At 34.4% G+C, this 19,592-nt stretch overlaps 1 protein-coding gene across 1 annotated transcript; it reads left to right on the forward strand.

The window, feature by feature from the left end:
* Nucleotides 1–3,385: 3,385 nt before the first annotated feature.
* On the forward strand, nucleotides 3,386–12,519 carry FDCSP (follicular dendritic cell secreted protein). The gene is made up of 5 exons (XM_004088990.3): nucleotides 3,386–3,464; nucleotides 8,461–8,517; nucleotides 10,275–10,307; nucleotides 11,300–11,511; nucleotides 12,378–12,519. Exons 2-4 carry the CDS (start codon nucleotides 8,461–8,463, stop codon nucleotides 11,456–11,458), a joined length of 249 nt encoding a protein of 82 aa, XP_004089038.1. The 5' UTR covers nucleotides 3,386–3,464; the 3' UTR covers nucleotides 11,459–11,511; nucleotides 12,378–12,519.
* The last annotated feature ends 7,073 nt before the right edge of the window (nucleotides 12,520–19,592 follow it).

Consider the following 19,592-nt stretch of genomic DNA (forward strand, 5'->3'; position numbering starts at 1 on the left):
AAGAGGATACAAACAAATGGAAGAACATTCCATGCTCATGGGTTGGAAGAATCAATATCGTGAAAATGGTCATACCACCCAAAGTAATTTATAGATTCAATGCCATCCTCATCAAGTTACCAATGACTTTCTTCACAGAATTGGAAAAAATTACTTTGAAGTTCATATGGAACAAAAAGGAGCCTGCATTGCCAAGTCAATCCTAAGCCAAAAGAACAAAGCTGGAGGCATCACGCTACCTGACTTCAAACTATACTACAAGGGTAAAGTAACCAAAACAGCATGGTACTGGTACCAAAACAGAGATATAGATCAATGGAACAGAACGGAGCACTCAGAAATAATGCTGCATATCTACAACCATCTGACCTTTGACAAACCTGACAAAAACAAGCAATGGGGAAAGGATTCCCTATTTAATAAGTGGTGCTGGGAAAACTGGCTAGCCTTATGTAGAAAGCTGAAACTGGATCCCTTCCTTACACCTTACACAAAAATTAATTCAAGATGGATTAAAGACTTACATGTTAGACCTAAAACCATAAAAACCCTAGAAAAAAACCTAGGCAATACCATTCAGGACATAGGGGTGGGCAAGGACTTCATGTCTAAAACACCAAAAGCAATGGCAACAAAAGCCAAAATTGACAAATAGGATCTAATTAAACTAAAGAGCTTCTGCACAGCAAAAGAAACTACCAGAAGAATGAACAGGCAACCTACAAAATGGGAGAAAATTTTCGCAACCTACTCATCTGACAAAGGGCTAATATCCAGAATCTACAATGAACTCAAACAAATGTAAAAGAAAAAAACAAACAACCCCATCAAAAAATGGGTGAAGAATATGAACAGACACGTCTCAAAAGAAGACATTTATGCAGCCAAAAAACACATGAAAAAATGCTCATCATCACTGGCCATCAGAGAAATGCAAATCAAAACCACAATGAGATACCATCTCACACCAGTTAGAATGGCCATCATTAAAAAGTCAGGAAACAACAGGTGCTGGAGAGGATGTGGAGAAATAGGAACACTTTTACACTGTTGGTGGGACTGTAAACTAGTTCAACCATTGTGGAAGTCAGTGTGGCGATTCCTGGGGGATCTAGAACTAGAAATATCATTTGACCCAGCCATCCCATTACTGGGTATATACCCAAAGGACTATAAATCATGCTACTATAAAGACACATGCACACGTATGTTTACTGCGGCACTATTCACAATAGCAAAGACTTGGAACCAACCCAAATGTCCAACAACAATAGACTGGATTAAGAAAATGTGGCACATATATACCATGGAATACTATGCAGCCATAAAAAGTGATGAGTTCATGTCCTTTGCAGGGACATGGATGAAACTGGAAATCATCATGCTCAGTAAACTATCGCAAGGACAAAAAACCAAACACTGCATGTTCTCACTCATGGGTGGGAATTGAACAATGAGAACACATGGACACAGGAAGGGGAACATCACACTCCAGGGACTGTTGTGCGGTGGGGGTAGCGGGGAGGGATAGCATTAGGAGATATACCTAATGCTAAATGACGAGTTAATGGGTGCAGCACACCAACATGGCACATGTATACCTATGTAACAAACCTGCACATTGTGCACATGTACCCTAAAACTTACAGTATAATAATAGTAAAATTTAAAAAAAGATTCTGGGTAATTAGAGAAGAATTTTAGCTGAAGGCATAGCTTAAGGCGTCAGAAATAGATTATATTATAAGAGAAAGTGAAGACTAAGAAGATAAATTGTCAAGTATAATAAATCAAAGAAAAAGAATCAGAAAATAAGAACTATGGTTGCTATTAAAAGAAAAAGAACATGAAAAATTGGCTCGAAGAAAAGTAAAATAGATTTCTAGATGGGCATAGTCACAGTTAAGTGTCAAAAGAATTGAAGTAACACAAGTACAGAAAATCATTTATGGTTTTCACAATTCGGTGGCAATTGCCAACCTCCATTAGAGCAATTTCAGATAAAAGAAATTGAAGTAGAATAAATTGAAAGGTTTTGGGTAAGGAAATGAATAATACACACACACACACACACACACACACACACACACACACACACACACGTGTCATCCCCATCCCTGGGGAAATGTACTATGAGCCCCAAATTGTTCAAAATAGAAACTAATATACAATAACATACCAGGTTTAATATATTAGGTTTCTGATTCAGGCAGTTTTCTTTAAATCATTGAGATAAAATTCGACGTTAAGTTATAGGTAAAGGAAGTAGTTTAATGTTTCTCTGGCTTTGTGCTGATTTTTCTAACCTTCTGTTACAGTGACAGTATAAGGCACTAGTTATAAATGTGGGTTTTAGAACCAAATTGCTGGTGCTCAATTCAATATCTGCCAGAGACTAGTTATAATACCCAGACTGATTACTAATATTCTCTGCTTCTCAGTCTCAAAATGGGGTGGTGTTGATCATAGTACCTTCCCCTTAAGGTGGTTGTTTGGGGGATTTAATTATATTATATACACAAACCATTTAAATTTGTGCTTCAGCACTTAAAGTCCTCAAAAAAACTTACCTGTTATTATTTTTGGGAGTTCCCTTGAGAACTGATTTCTAGAAAAAATAAAAAGAAGAAAAGGGACTTTGATGCATTACTACTACAATCTGGACTATATAACCTCTTTTGAAGTAGAAACTGAACTCAATAATAGAATATTCTTAAAAGCTCCAAATGAGTTAGAGCTAAAATTTTATGACTCTTGAAAAAGGCATATGCAATATGCATGCATATTTAAGGTAATTCTTGAATGTTTTGTGGGCTCTAGTTTCTAGTCCCGCACTTAATGATGATACCCTTTCTGTTGTAAGTGAATTTTTAGTTGAGAAACAGCATATAGTGTTCCATAAGGTAAACAAGATGCTGTGGTGCTCCAAAAATACAATTCACTCATCTATGAAGCTCTAATCCTGATAATAAAATGAAGTTGAAAGAAGAATCACGCAAAAGATTTTAATCCCATCTTTAACAATTTTTCGATTTTTTATTTTCTTAAGATTCCAGCACTATCAAATATGCTTTGCAATAGATTATAATCAATACCAGTAAAACGCTTGGAGGTATTTTAAATTGTGGGAAGTAAAGGAAAAAATTGTGAGAGGAGACAATGGAGCAACAACATGTAAAGTGATAAGCTTCAAATATACAAGACACAAAATTAGGAGAAAAAAACCACAAAAGATTTTGGTATTTGGTAGTTTCTAGGAAACTAAACATTGGTTATTCCCCAATTGCAACATATTGTGATAGTTGATGAGTAATAACTGATCCTAGGGGAGAGGCCTGGAAGCCACAGATTTCTCCATTCCATTATACCTTTGAGTATATAAAACAGCTGCAATATTCCAGGGCCAGTCACTTGCCATTTCTCATAACAGTGTCGGAGAGAAAGAACTAACTGAAACGTTTGAGGTAAGAAAGGTCTTAAATATCATCTATTTTGTAAATATAGATATATAGCATCTCTCCACATATTTTTCTTTAAATCATAAAAATTTTGATTATGGAGACTAAATTGTAATGGTTGCTTGAATTTGTAGATTTAGTAACTAGAAAACAATTTTTAGTATTCTGTTTGCAAAACTTTTTTTTAAATCACCATCCTGCTGTACTAAATATTTATTTTAGAGTGACCATAAATGAATCTTTCTAGGAGTGGAGCACTGGTGTGGGAGAGTGAAGATAGAGTGAGACAACAGAGCCTCAGGTTTATTTTTAAATTTGTGGCCATCACGTCAGCAAAGAGAGGGAACATGCACCACCAGAGATTCTCTAAAGTCTGAGCAAGTGCCAATTTCTTTGGTTTCCTCTTTTATCTTTAAAATATATGCAGTACTTGCATTCCATTCCATAACATTTTATGTTGATTTTAATATAAAAGTCATTTGTCTTTCCCGTAAACTCTTGAATAAAATTAATTATCTAGGAAGATGTATCTAATTTATCTGGAGTATCATTTATTCTACAGCACACAGCAATAAACTGCTATGGGTATCATGACTTGATAAGTATAAAAATAAAAGGAGATAGCTTGTAATTATGCTATGTCCTGACTCTAAGATACGATCTGGAAGAGTCTGTAACGTGGATTATCTACTTATTTGCTTAATGTAGTTTTGAATAATTCTTGAAACCAGTTGAAAGAAATTATATTGTAAAGGCCCTGCTTGAATTCTATTCTCTCCAAAACTATTTCCGCAACCTGCCTCTTTCTTCTTCTAAATACTCCCAATATTTTGCAATTTCTATATATGGTGTATATCACGCTTTTTTTACATTAAAGAAATATCTGTATCCATCTTCCATGTGGAAGTCTCAAATGGAAGAAATTATGCTTTATCATTGTGTCCCTGAAAGCACCCAGCATTGTTGCTTTGCACATAGAAAGTAGACTATGTATATGTATGTGTGTGTCTGTGAGGAGTATGTGTGAGTGTATGCATGTGTGTGTTTGTATAATTTTTACTCTTGATTTCCTGCATGAACAATCTGCCTGTAGAAGGCTGAACTTGACTGGAATTTTACATTCCTGTCTTCTCGAAATTATTAGATTATCTGGTACTTTTTTGAATTTGAATTCAAATTTTGATTAATATCAGAAAATAAAGGCAGAGATCAAAATTTTGCTACATTTTTTACACTGTGTTCTTTTGTCTCATGGATATATAGGAAACATCAAAAGGTGATAAAACTTCCCTAGAATCTCCACTATCTCAAAGGTACTTCGAAATGATAATGATATTAAAAATTGACATCTTCCTCAACGTAAAGTACTAAATTAAATAATCTTTAAAAAGCTTTGTAATGTATTTACCTATAACAATGTAACAGTGAGCTTAAAAGATCCATAAATCAGGGACTTTCCAAACTGATATTACAGGAAAACTTCAGAGATACTGCAGGTTCGGTTCTTGACCACCACCATAGAGTGAGTATCAAAGTTAGGCAGGTCAAATGAATTTCTCGGATTCCCAGTGTACATAAAAGTTATGATTACACTATAGCATTGTATGTTAAGTGTAATAGCAGTATGTCTAGAAAAACAACATACATATCTTAATTAAAACCTGCTTTATTGCTCAAAAATGCTAACAATTATCTCAGTCCTCACTGAGTCACAATCTTTTTGCTGGTGAAGGGTCTTGCCTTGATGTTAATGGCTGCTGATCAGGGTGATGGTTCCTGAAGGCTAAGGTGGCTGCGGCAATTTCTTAAAATTAGTCAACAGTGGAGTTTGACACAGGGATTGACTCTTCCTTTCACAAAAGATTTCTCTGTAGCATGCAATGTTGTAGCATTTTGGAGCATGTGAAGCATTTTGCCCACAGTATTTGTTTCAAAATGGGACTCAACCCTTGCAAACCCTGCCACTGCTTTATCAATTAAGTTTATGTAGTATTTTAAATCATTTACTGTCATTTGAAAAATATTCACAGAATCTTCACCAGGAGTAGATTCCATCTCAAGAAACCACTTTCTTTGCTCATCCATAAGAAGCAATTTTTCATTCATTCAAGTTTTACCATTAGATTGAAGCAATTAAGTCACATGTTCAAGCTTCACTTCTAATTCTAGTTCTCTTGCTATTTCCACCACATCTGCAAGTTACTTCCTCCACCGAAGTCTTGAATCCCTCAAAGTCATCCACAAGAGTTGGAATCAACTTCTCCCAAACTCCTGTAATGTTGATATTTTGGCCTCCTCCTATGAATCACGAATGGTCTTAATGGCATCTGGAGTGGTGAATATTTTACAGAAGGTTTTTAATTTACTTTGCCCAGATCCATCAAAGAAATCACTATCTGTGCCAGCTATAGCCTTAGAAAACGTATTTATTCAATAATGAAATCTGAAAGTCAAATTTACTCTTTGATCCATAGGCTGCAGAATAGATGTTGTGTTAGCAGGCATGAAAACAACATTCATCTCTTTGTACATCTGCTTCAGAGTTCCTGGGGGCTCAGGTACATTTTCAATGAACAGCAATATTTTGAAAAAAACATTTTTTCCTAAGAAGTGAGCTGAAAATATTAGTAAACCATGCTGTGTTATATTTACTGCCATCCAGGCTTTGTTGTTCCAACCACAGAGCACAGGAAGAGTAGATTTAGTATAATTCTTAAGGGCACTACGATTTTCAAAGTGATAAATGAGCATTGGCTTCAATTTAGGAAACCAGCTATATCCCTTAAAAAGAGTCAGCCTGTCCTTTGAAGCTTTGAAGCCAGGCATTGTTTTCATCTCTTTAGCTATGAAAGTTCCAGATGGCATCTTTCTACAAAATAAGACTGTTTCATCCACAATAAAAACCTATTATTTATTGTAGACACCTTCATCAGTGTTCTTAGATAGATATTCTGGATAACGCTGCAGCCTCTATATCAACACTTGCTGCTTTATCTTGCACTTTCATGATATAGCCAATCTCTGCTAGCTTCCAACTTTTCTTCTGCAGTTTCTTCACATCTCTCAATCTTTGTATAATTAAAGAGCATAGGGGCCTTCTTCTAGATTAGGCTTCTGCTTAATAAAATGTGCTGGCTGGTTTGATCTATCCAGACAACTAAAACTTTCTCCATATTGGGAATAAGACTCTTTCGCTTTCTTGTCATTCCTGTGTTCATTGTAATAGCACTTTCAATTTCCTTCAAAACTCTTCCTTTGCATTCACAACTTGACTAACTAGTCGTTGCAAGATCCCAGCTTTCAGCTTATCTTGGCTTTTGACATTCCTTCTTCACTAAATCGTTTTTACCTTTTGATGTAAAGTAGGAGACATGCGACTCTTCCTTTCACTAGAACACTTAAAGGGCATTGTAGGGTTATTAACTGGCCCAGATTTAATATTCTCATGTCTCAGGAAATAGAAAAGCCTGAGGAGAGGAAGCGATAACTGGGGGCATGGCCAGTGAGTGGAGCAATCAAAACATTCACAAGATTTATCAAATAAGTTTGCCACTTATTTTTCCCATAACACCCCCAAATAATTAGATCAAAGTAACGCCACCAAAGACCACTGATCACAGATTGCCATAAAAGATATAATAAAATCTTATTACATCTTTATAATGTCTTATAGATATTAAAATATCTTATAATACTGAAAACTTTAAAATATTGCTAGGATTACCAAAATATGACACAGAGACATGCAGTGAGCATGTGCTGTTGGAAAAATGGTGCTTGCTGATAGACTTGCTCGATGCTGGATTGCCACAGATTGCCACTCAATTAGTAAAAAACAAGATATGTATGAAGTGCAATAAAATGAGGTGTGCCTGTATATACACAACACCTAGACTAACATCTCATACTTAGTTATCAAGAAAACCTTTATAAACTAATAAATTAACAAATATGAGGCAAACTTCAAAGTCCCCTAGCCAATCCCCATTTTCAAGTTGATTGCCTTTCCCAGAACCCCCCACATATTCTTTAGCATATACTGCATTCACACCATGACAAAGAAGAGGATTAATGCCTAATGATACCATCCAATATGGAAAATTTCCCACTATTATTTGAAATCAAGTAATATGTACGTTTATTGTATTAATGACAAATATTTGTAAATGCAAACGTTCTATGTTTCATTGTATATTCCATTATAAAATTATTGAATAAATCTTTAATTTAGCTCAGTTTTCTCAAATATAATATTAACAATATTGTAACTGACACATTTTAACAGTGTGTGTGATATGATAAGGAATCTACAGTGAAAATTAAAATACAATAAAATGCTTTGGAAAAGTCCTTTATTATTTATTAAATAATAAAACTCGAAAGTCAAAATTACTCTATGATCCATGGACTGCAGGATGGATTTTGTGTTAGCAGGCAAGAAAACAGATCCTTCTTCACATCGTGGATTTTTTGGGGTTGCCTGGAACCAGTGCAAATAAATCTGTCACCTACATTACTTTCATGGACATTAGTAAATGGAATGTCGAACTCTCTGAGATCACTAAATAACTGCTTACTTCCAAACCAACATTCTCTGTATAAACCAATGCATTATTTCTTCCAGAAACTTTTCTGTGATTATCAAGTATGTAGAAGTATTGTTCTTTTATTTTTTATTTTAAGTTCAGGGATACATGTGTAGGTTTGTTACATAAGGAATTAGTATTCTTAAATAATATGTTAATGTTTATTTTTAAAGCAATTGGTGTAATATAGTTATGAAATTACAAAGCTCCTTTGATTTGACCTTTAAAAAGTTCTTTATTAACAAATAGATTGATTCCCTAAGATTCTAAGTGACTTGCTCAAACTCAAAGAGCTATTTGTCAAATAATTCTTACTTTAACTGGATCTTTTGAATTCATGGTCTTTTAGCTGACTTCTAGGAAACTTATGAATAAAATGAAAGTTCTTCTTATTTTTTATTTACTCCATTTTGCAGATGAAGAAAGTTCTCCTTCTGATCACAGCCATCTTGGCAGTGGCTGTTGCTTTCCCAGTAGGTATCCATGTATACATTCCAAAATATTTATGTATGGCCATGTACCGCATATTTATGTCAACAAGGAACCACATACACAAGGGTGGTCCCAGAAGATTATAACAGAGCTACCAAGTGCAGTGGCTTATGCCTGTATTCCCTGTAATTTGGGAGGTCAAGGCAGGAGAATCACTTGAGTCCACAAGTTCAAGACCAGCCTGGGCAACATAGCAATCCCCTCTCTATAAAAAAAAAAAAAAATTATAATGAACCTAATGACATCGTAGCCATCATTATGTCATAGGGCAATGCATTAGTCATGTGTTCATGTGTTTGAGATGATGCTGGTGTAAACAAACCTACCCTCTGCCAGTCATATAAGAGTAGAGCACAAAAAATTATACACAGCTCATAATACAATAATAAACAACTATGTTAAAAAAAACAACCATGTAACTGGTTTGTGTATTAATTATACTATACTTTTATCATTATTTTAGAGTTAACTCCTTCTACTATTTTTTTAACATTAACTGTAAAACAGCCTCAGACAGGTCCTTCAGGAGGTATTCCATAAGAAACCATTATTGTCATAGGAGATGATAGTTCCACGTGTCTAACTGCCCCTGAAGACCTTCCAGTAGGAAGAGATGGGGAGGTGGCTAGCAGTGACATTGATGACCCTGACCCTGTGGAAGCCTAGGCTAATGTATATGTTTGTGTCTCAGTTTTAAACAAAATAGTTTAAAAGTAAAAAAGAAAAAGCATATAGAGTAAGGATACAAAGAGTGAAAGTATTTTTGTACAGCTGTAAAATGTGTTTGTTTTAAGCTAAGTGTTATTACAAATGAGTTAAAGTAAAATAGTTATAGTAAGCTAAGGTTAATTTATTATCAAGGGAAGAAAACAATGTTTTTATAAGGTTAGTGTAGTGTAAGTGTGCAGTGTTTACAAAGTCCACAGGAGTAAACAGTAATGTCCTAGGCCTTCCTATGCAATAACTCACTTACTAACTCAAACAGAGCAACTTCCAGTCCTGAAACCTTTATTTATGGTACGTAACCTATACAAGTGTATAGGTATAAAGTGTACCATTTTCCATCTTTTATACTGTATTTTTTACTGTACCTTTTCTATGTTTCTTAGATATGTTTAGATACACAAATACTTACCACTGTGTTAAAACTGCTTACAGAATTCAGGATAGTAATATGCCATACAGCTTTGTAGTCTAGGAGCAAGAGACTATACTGTCTAGCCTAGGTATTTAGTAGGCTATACCATCTAGGTTTGTGTAAGTACACTCTATGATGTTCACATGATGAAATCGCTGAACTACTCATTTCTCAGAACTTATCTCTGCTGTTAGGCAATGCATGACTGTATATTTTGTCTTGATTCATAAATCTTAAGGGTTTTTTCTCCTTCACATGCCGTATTCTGTAAGAATACCTAACACATACGTTGTATTCTGTAAGAATACCTAACACCTGCCCTTTTGTCATTACAGTCCAGAAAATATTATAAACCATATACTGTTCAGTGCATAATTCAGTTCCACATATCTTTGGTGTAGAGGTGAATTTGAGCCATTTAAGAATACATATTAAGACTTTTTGGGAAAATCATTTCTACATTTCTAGACAAATTCTGGGTATTTTAAAAAATGGTTATTATGAAACAATATTAGGTAATAGATTGTCATGCATATGTATATATTTATTTGTGTGTTTTCATGAGCATGAGTTTAATTAATTTCACTATTTGATCTTTAGGTCTCTCAAGACCAGGAACGAGAAAAGAGAAGTGTAAGTTACCTTTTCTCTTTTTTACATGTAAGTTTACATGTGAAATATTCGTAACTGTTGTTAAAGATATTGATTTATCTAAACCTCCCAAACTGTGGAGAGATTCATAAAAAGCTTTTGGTATTAGCACTCAACAGAAGTTTAGACTTCAGGGATTTGAGCTCTGCTCATAGAAAAGAAATTATCTCCATATCTCATGTCACGGTAAGAATTGAACTGAAATCCGAATCACTCTGTGATGATTTGAGTTACAATATTTTTTACTAGATTTACCTAGCCTAATAACTCAGGCCTCCACTCTGCCATAGCGCTATGAAACTCATTTCAAAAAAAGTAAAAAATGAAACCTAAGCGTTAAGAGATGTGGGCCAGCTTTGATGATCCTCCCAGTGGCAAATTCCTTCATGGATTATGTGGGTCTAAACAGTTAACTAAAATTGTTTAATAAAAAGAAAATAAAATTTGAAGAGGGAAAGCCTCGTTTAAAGATTTGTTTTTATTTATGGAAACCCTATTATCTGGAAAGCATGATTTTATCGCAAAAACTACAAACAGAGAGTTAAGAATACAAAAATTAACAGAGATACAGACAGATAATTGAGAACAAAAGCAGGAAGAAGGAACTGAGATACTGAAAGAGAGAGATTGTTTCCAACATGTGGTTTGGGTGAAGACCTTGCATGAAGGCAAAGGGAGAAATTTTATAGTACCACAACACCACATTCATCTTGGCCTTGTAGGTAAAGAAGTGATTGCCAGAAAAATTTGCCTTTAAGTGGAAAGATATAGGAACATGAGTATCTCTAAATAATTTTTAAATGATGCAAATTAATAAACTCCCTGTCGATAGTACACATAGAAAGGATAAAGGATTTTAGAGCTTCTAAAGCCTCTTCCTAAAAATAAAGGCCCATTATTTAAAAAGCAAAGCTGTTCTATTTCTCTTCTTTGTGAAAAGTAAAATAAACCCTTTAACTTCTTTCTTTCAACAGATCAGTGACAGCGATGAATCATCTTCAGGGATTTTTGTGTTCCCTTACCCATATCCATTTCGCCCATTTCCACCAGTTCCATTTTCAAGATATCCATGGTTTACACGTAGTTTTCCTATTCCAATATCGGAATCTGACCCCTACAACTCCCCTTCCTAGCGAAAAGTAAACAAGAAGGAAAAGTCACGATGAAATTGAAGATGAAATACCTGGTAAGTACACATAGTTACAATCATAGTTTATTTTAAGTTTGCAGATTGGAATCCATAATTTCAAGGAAAAAAAATGTTAACTATGTCCCCAGTTGGCCCCTTTAAGTTTCTATTTGTTTTAATGTTTTTCTCTGGTAGATACTGTCACGTGTGTCCACTCAGAGATACACATGTGGCTTTCGTGATCTAACCAGCACAGCACTTTAAATCCCGCCTTGGTTGTGATATAACAGAAACAATTTCTATGTTATTAAAATATTGTTTACAAAGTATTTGTAACTCTTTATACTATTGTCAATAACTGCATTTTGGACTGAATCAGAGTAACCAAGGGGGAGATCAAAGTAGATGAAGTTATGGGCCTAGAGTTTAAAGTAAACCAGCTTAGCCCTTAGAGAAACACGTAATTTTTCTAATACTAAAACTCCAAACTTAGGTTCCGAGTGTCACATTATAGTAAAATTTTAAAGGCTTCATGCTTCACCTATAACAGTGGCCCCTGTCATTTCATCACATCAAAAACAAAGTGGATGGTGTGTCAATTACTAGATAAATTGAGGAAATACATTCTATACTACAGACTATAGATCTAATCTACTATAGTAATTTATAATTTAATATATATAATTTAATCTTATCTAAGATTAAATTAGAACCCAGAGGACTGTTCTAGGAAAAAAATATTTTAGCTAATACTTACCACTAAAGACCTTTGCTTTCTTTCTACATCTTGAGCAGATTGTTTCCCAGCCTTGAACTAGATATATTTTTAAGCCAATAGTTGTCATTAAAATGCAGAAAATGTATATGTTTCCAAGAAAATGACCCATTGCAATTAATAACCATATGTCTGTTATTTATTTCAGGTCACCTAAAATTAAATGTGATCCACTTCCTTGAAGAATCAAAATTCCTGTTAATAAAAGAAAAACAAATGTAATTGAAATAGCACATAGCATTCCCTAGTCAATATCTTTAGTGATCTTCTTTAATAAACATGAAAGCAAAGATCTTGGTTTCTTAATTTCCACAAATTCCATGATTAGCACTCAATTTGTTTTCAATCTTCAGCAATCCCCTGAAGAAGGAAGAGGTGGCAGGTGGTGATAAAAATAAACTGTCCTACAGCATGTGACAAAAGTCATCCAACAAGATTCTACTTGCACAATAAGCCTTTCAGTGGGTCAGAATGACTGCCTTTGTCTCCATAAGTTGATTATCAGGAAATTAGAAAAATTCTCTTTGAATAAAGATTATGTTTCTTCACCTTAAGTTTAAATTGCTCATAGCTGAGACCCTTAGCATCAATAATGGAAATTCTGCCACCATTCATCCATAACTGGCTACAAATCAAAGTCAGCCTAATGAGCCACTTGGCACTCGAGTAGGGAAATGGCTGACTCCCTTGGTCACTGTCAGGGATTACAGGTACCTCAAACATTTAAATATTTATTGGTATTAAAGTCAGTGATCCCAATTAAAATATGGGAAAGACAGCAAGAAAACCAAACAGTCATCAATATAATTTGGTAAATTAATTTTATAGTCATTGTTTCCTAACCTTACGGCTGATAGATCGGAGGCAACTGCACGACTGGGGAGAGGCAGCCATGGGAAAATAAGATAGAGGGGCAGAGAGAACAAAAGCAATCAAAGCCCTGAAGAGGGGCCAAAGACAAATGGTTGCTCTGAAATGTGGAAGAGTCAGCTCTGCAAGTAATCTACTGTGCCACTAATCTACTATCTAATCTAATCTATCCCACTTTTTTGTTTCATTAAAATTCTTTGACATCTCTCCTTAACTCTCAGATTAGAGCTTTTATTTTATCTGCCTCATTTTATGTCACAATAACTTTCTGAAGAAAAAACAACTCTGTCATTTACTTTTAACTACTAGATTTGTTTCTATTAAAATTAATCAACTATTTCCCCCACCCAGTGAATTTGGGCATTATTCTTGAATACTGTAATTATAAAACAACAGGGAGTATTTGTGTATTTACATACAGAAAAATATGGTAAAATGTGGTATAAAAGATTTAAAAAAATGGTACCACTATATGGGGTACTTATACCCTATATAGGCCTCTAGGCCTGGAATTTGCTCTGGGTGAGCCAGTAAGTGAGTGGTGATCAAATGTGAAGGCCCAGGACATTACTGTACACTACTGTGAACCTTATAAATACTGCAAACTTAGGCTACACTAAATTTATGAAAACATATTTTTCTTTCTTCAATAATGAATTAAGGTACAAAAATATCTTTAGAATATAAAGATACAAAAAAGATACAAAAACATCTTTATTCTTTATATCCTCATTCTATAAGTTTTCTCTACTGTTAAATATAAATACTTTTTTTACTTTTAAACTTTTTTGTTTAAAACCAAGACACAAACATACATATTAGCCTAGGCCTACACAGGGCCAGGATTATCAAGGCATCCCTAGCAACAAGAGTTTTTCAGCTCCATTATAATCTTATGCGATCACCATCATAGATAGTTAGGCATTGACCAAAACATTGTTATACAGCGCATGACTATACTTCTTTTTTGTCAATTGTTGTGCTAAATACTGGCGATTTGGGGAAAATATTGTCGTGCTAAATATTAGTGATTAGGAAAACAGATTCTCTTTAATGATCTTACAGGTTAGATAGGGGAGATAAACATACACAAAATTTCAAGAAATGTAATAAATGCTCCAAAAAATTACAGAGCTTTTTGTTTTAAAGCAGAGGAGAAACTAGCTCTGCCTACACAAATTAGGAAAGGTCCCACAGGTGACTTTGAGTTGCACTTAAATGGATAAACAGGTTACTGACAGGGAAACAGGCACAAATTAGATGCTCAATAGATATTTACTAGATAAGCTCTACACTCAAATTGGTACTTTTGCTTGTTGCTTTTATTTTCTTTTTGTTTTTTTTTTATTGAAAACGGATATTTTTAACGATGTTTATTTTCACTGGACAAAGATAAAAGAGCAAAAGATGGGAGTAAAATACTTTAAAACATATTTCTAAAAAATATATAAAGTTCTATTAATCTTAGGAACAACCTCTAACCTGAGAAGCATAAGATAAATATCTTAATAATATTCTTGTTCCCTAAATAACATTTCTATCAATGTTTCATGCAGATACAGAGTAATATAACCTGATGAGTTATTTCCTTATGAAAATAGCTAATATATCTAGGAGACAGTATTTATTTAGAATTCTGTGTCAATTCAATAATGCCCGGGCAGAGTTGAAACTCTGGCCAAAGCCGTGGGCATCAAACCAAGGTAAGTGAAGGACACCAACAGCAATACAGCAAGGTGAACAGCAAGGCATGGACCACCTATTGGATGCTCCCCACAATCGCTTAAGGAAGCTTCTACTTCCCCTCAAGTATCCAAGACTTTAGCATGGGAATGAAATCAGAGCAGAGAGACACACTGAATTCCAATTGCGGTCACTCTAAATGAGAACCCAGCTAGAGACCAGCCTCCCCAACAGTCAGGGGAAGGCCAGTTCTAATACACTCACAGGAAAACAGAGCCCAGAAAAATCCATCCCTCATCCAGCTGTTCTAACTCTTCTATGAAGTAAGTTAGAATTCAAGGGGAAAACAGATAATATGACTGCCCACTTTAGACGTTCTTCTTGACTAGGTTCTGGCCTTATCCAAAGGAAAGTAGTAATTCCAAAACATTGATCTGCATAAAAAATTATTTAGTTTCTTATTTGTTATTCAGATTTCTAGGAACATTGCTGCTCTGAAAATTTTGACTCCGAGTTGTGGGGTTAGGCAGGAATTTGCAACTTAGACAAGTAGTACAGATAGTTAATCATTTGCTCAAAAAGTATTTGTCTAATATGTGTCAAGCACAGGTTTAGAGACTGTGACTATTATTTTCTAGTGGAAAAGGACAGGAAATAGTAAATGAACATATATAAGTTAAAAAAAATTTTATATTGTAATACGTTATGAGGAAAATAAAAGGTAAAATAATAAAGTGTTTGAAGAAGTATTTAGACAAAGTGCCAAGGAAAGCCTCTCTGAAATGAAGACATTTGAGCTGAATCCCAAATAATACAGGCAGCATTACTGAGAATTGAGGTAAGAACATTCCAGGGACCACGAATATAAGTGGAAGTTCCTGATTTAGGAGAGAGTTTGGCACATTCTAGGAACAGAAATGTCACTGAAACCAGCACACAGTGAGAGAAAAAGTGGTAGAAGTTAAGGTAAGATGGATAAAGAGAGACCAAATTATTTAGAAACAGTGCCTGGTAAAAAGTTTGAATGTATTGTAAGTGCATAGGAATCCATTGAGAATTTAAGCAGAAGAATAATCATATTAGATATATGTTAAAAATAACATTTTTATAACTGTGTAAGAAATGATTATAGGGCGATAAGAGTGAAAGTAAAGAGACCAAAAACGGAAATATTAGGATGGTTCAGGTGTAACATGCCAGTGGCTGGGACTAAAGCAACAAAGGTCAGATTAGAAAGTGGTGTCAGATTTGGGGTATAGTGTTAAGATAGAATTAATAATTCTTCTAACAGGTTGTTGCAGGGAGGAGAAAAGATGACCTATAGGAGTCACTAGATGGCCCCTGAGCCACTAGTGGTATCATGGTACTGTTTCCTAAAGGAGAAAAGAGACTAGTGCAGAACTAGTTGTGAAACAGGGTATGTTTGGAAATAGAAGATTCTGTTTTGTTCATAACAATTTGGAGATGATATTTTACATGCAAATAGAGATTTTAAAATAGCTATTGGAATCTTGAATCTACAGTTCAGTGAAGGCAATAGCCTATTGATGATACTTAAGGTTATAGGAATTGAGTACATTAACTAGAAAGATATTAAAGATAGAGGGAGAAAAGATAGAGTAGTGGTGGATGCTGGAAGAATTTTTAAAAGTTCTCCTAAATTTAGAGTTTGAGGAAAATAAGAGGAACTAAAATGGAAATTAAGAGCAGCTTTAAGTGACTTGAGGGGGAAAAAAAAAGAAGGAAAAGTCAAAAAGTTTTACCAGTCAGAAAAATGAATCACCATGCCAAGAGCTGCTACAATATTGAGTGGGAAGAATATCTAACAGCTACCGCTGGATTTGGCTACACAGAGATCATCGTTGATCTGGCTGTTTATTTTGAATGGTAACAAGAATGACAAGAATGAAGTAAACATAGGACAGGATTATAGGGGGTCTTGGGATCATGATGGAGAAATAACACTTTACGTGAATTGATTATCCCTTGTATGTTTAAATCTGTATATTTTAATGGCTTCAAAAATCTTTGGACCCTAAAACTTACTAAGGAATAAATTAATGTGTGCGCTAATGCTAAAGTCATAATGACACTCACTCTAGGCTCCAGATGACATCAAATGTCTCCTCATAATCTGAAAATAGTCTTTCTGTAAGTGTTCAGGAGAAAGCACTATCTCCTTAGACAATCTCTACAAACAGAGATTGTGGCTGTCTACTACACTCCCAAAAGTACTTTGTTTCTAATACAAACAATTTGTATGTGTATTGTTTGTTTAACAGAAGTGGCTACAGGAGAGTAAAATTTTGATATTACACTTTGCTCTAGTTTGTTGACCATGTTTAAGAGCATTTTAGGCTATTTTCCATGGTTTTTACATATAGCAAAGATTTTTGAAACATACAAATTTCTACACTGAAATACCAATTTTCTGATGCCTTACAAATCCTATGGAAAGCTGTGTTCATCATTTACATTGCAACTACCCTTACAAACATTACTGTACTTCAAGAACAAAATAGAGTGTTGAGGTCAGCCTGGTACTAATGAAGTGGCTGAGAAATAAAATAAGACAGAAAAAATAAAACTACATGCATGTAAATACCATCAAAGGAAGACAAAATAGACATGAAGTACACTTCAAAAGTAAGAAATATTAACAGAATAACAAAAAGTTGTTACTAAAAAAGAGTGTATATGAGTCAATAATCATTATGTCACTTATTGCAAAATGTTTTTGTTTACAATGCTTAAAACGTGAACTTATGTACCCACAATAGCCTCTTACCCAGTCCCAGTGTGTGAATGGTGGTAGGAATATACACTGATTATCAGGACCTAAACAAAGGGAAGTTGCAGCTGGACTGAAAAGCCCTGCTGGTTCTCTTCACACAATCCAGGGATATTCCAGAATCAGGCCATGCCCCGTTGATGGATGCATAAGTAGATAAAGACTGATGGATTCATTCTAGATTATAAACACTCTCAGTTTGGAGGCCTTGTTCAGCGCTATCGCAGCTTCCTTGGAGATTTCAAAGCATGCGAGTTCTGATCCTCCTTTTGCTTTTCTTTGGAAAACACAAGAGCATTGCATAGCTCCATTACAGAATCCATCTAGTTCATCTACTCCAGTGACTCAAAACACTTTCAGTAAGATTGCCTTAGATCCATAGAGATGGGAAATATCCAATGTTACCAGTACTCAATAAAATTTTAGACTATGAGCTCCACAAGAACAGAGATGTTTACCTGCTTTGGTTACTAATTTATCCCTACTACCCGAAACAGTACCTGAAATAAGGTATGTGCTCAAAGAATAATGTCCAGTACCTGAAATATTGTATGGGCTCAAATAATAATGTCCAGTTTTGCAAAGCCCCACAAAAGCTACATTAGTATTTGAAGTGAATGGGTGATACCAAGGTAAACATGTTTTTATCTTGGTGGGAGAAAAGATTACTAGCACTCTCAGATGTTCTTAAAATATATTTTCCTGTGAAAACAATGTCTTCAGAAGTGTTCTGAGTCTCTGCTACTTGTAAATTAAATAATTCAATACTCAACTGAAAATCATTATCACTCTTATTATTCTAAATCAATGGCTGAGAAATTACTATATGAAATAGAACACCTTCAAAATTTGAGGAATGACCAGATCATAATGTTTCAACCACGGATCCTGACAATCAAAGGGAAACACTGTGACTAAATAGTTCAGATAGAATGGCTGGTGTTACTACTTTAGCAACTTGGTTTAGCAATTTTAAATTCTGTCATCTCTTTTTCAACCACAAAAACCAACTATTCTGAGGAACAAAATTTCATTTTACTCTATGTAATCCAAATAAGTATTCTAGGGTTTAGAATATTGTTCCTAACTTTCTAAGACATGCAGTAGTTCTAAGAAACAGACAGGAATATAGACATAACTACAATGCTGATATTATTTCTTGTTTGTGTTCTGGCAGTCCTACATTAATTCCTGTAAGTTCCTCAATCTGGTCAGGTCTTCACAGCCAAAATAAAGTCACAGTTAACATTATTTCTTGAGAAAAGCAAGTAAAAGAAAACATTCTTTCCTGAATTATCTAAGCAAAATTTTTGTTTAGCTATTTTTTGCCAAAATATTCACAATGTCAGTGGGTTTGTGATTTATGCTCTAAGTCAAAATGACTTTCCTTAAAACAGAACAATTATCTCCAATTCAATAATTTAATATTTTTTCAGAATGGTTCACCTATATTATTGAAATTTAAAATCTTAAAAAAAAGTTTATTTGTAAGAGGATAATAAATCACCAAGTATGTAGTCAATGCATATGGGAGAAAATGTGCTGCAGCTCAAACACAAATGATTCCCCACTTTATACTGATTAAAATGTTTCATATATGGGTTTGACTTTTATAAGGAGGTGCTCTTGGGTATGTGTGAGATGGCCAATTATTTAATTTTTTAAAATCAATAATTGTAATTCTGGAAGGAAGAAGACCAACCACAGTCAATACCAGATGTAGTATCACTTGAAATCCAGGTTCTTAAACTAAAAGAAACAATTAAAATGTGAAAGTATTGTGGCTATTTTTCATTTCAACAGCAGTTTTAAGTTTAAATAGATAGGATATGTTGAATAAGAATACAATTAATATTTTTAAAATTTCTTCTATATTTCTTTATAAACAAAAAATGATTATTTAAAAAGATATGAATACTCTTTTTTCAAGCTTTATGAGTGATGACTCTACATCCTTCTCTGCATTTCATTAAAAAAGATTGACCCAAAGGTGACCCTGCTGTCATCAAATCTTTCCTT

This window comes from Nomascus leucogenys, chromosome 9 (assembly GCF_006542625.1).
Source record: "Nomascus leucogenys isolate Asia chromosome 9, Asia_NLE_v1, whole genome shotgun sequence".
Taxonomy (NCBI): domain Eukaryota; kingdom Metazoa; phylum Chordata; class Mammalia; order Primates; family Hylobatidae; genus Nomascus; species Nomascus leucogenys.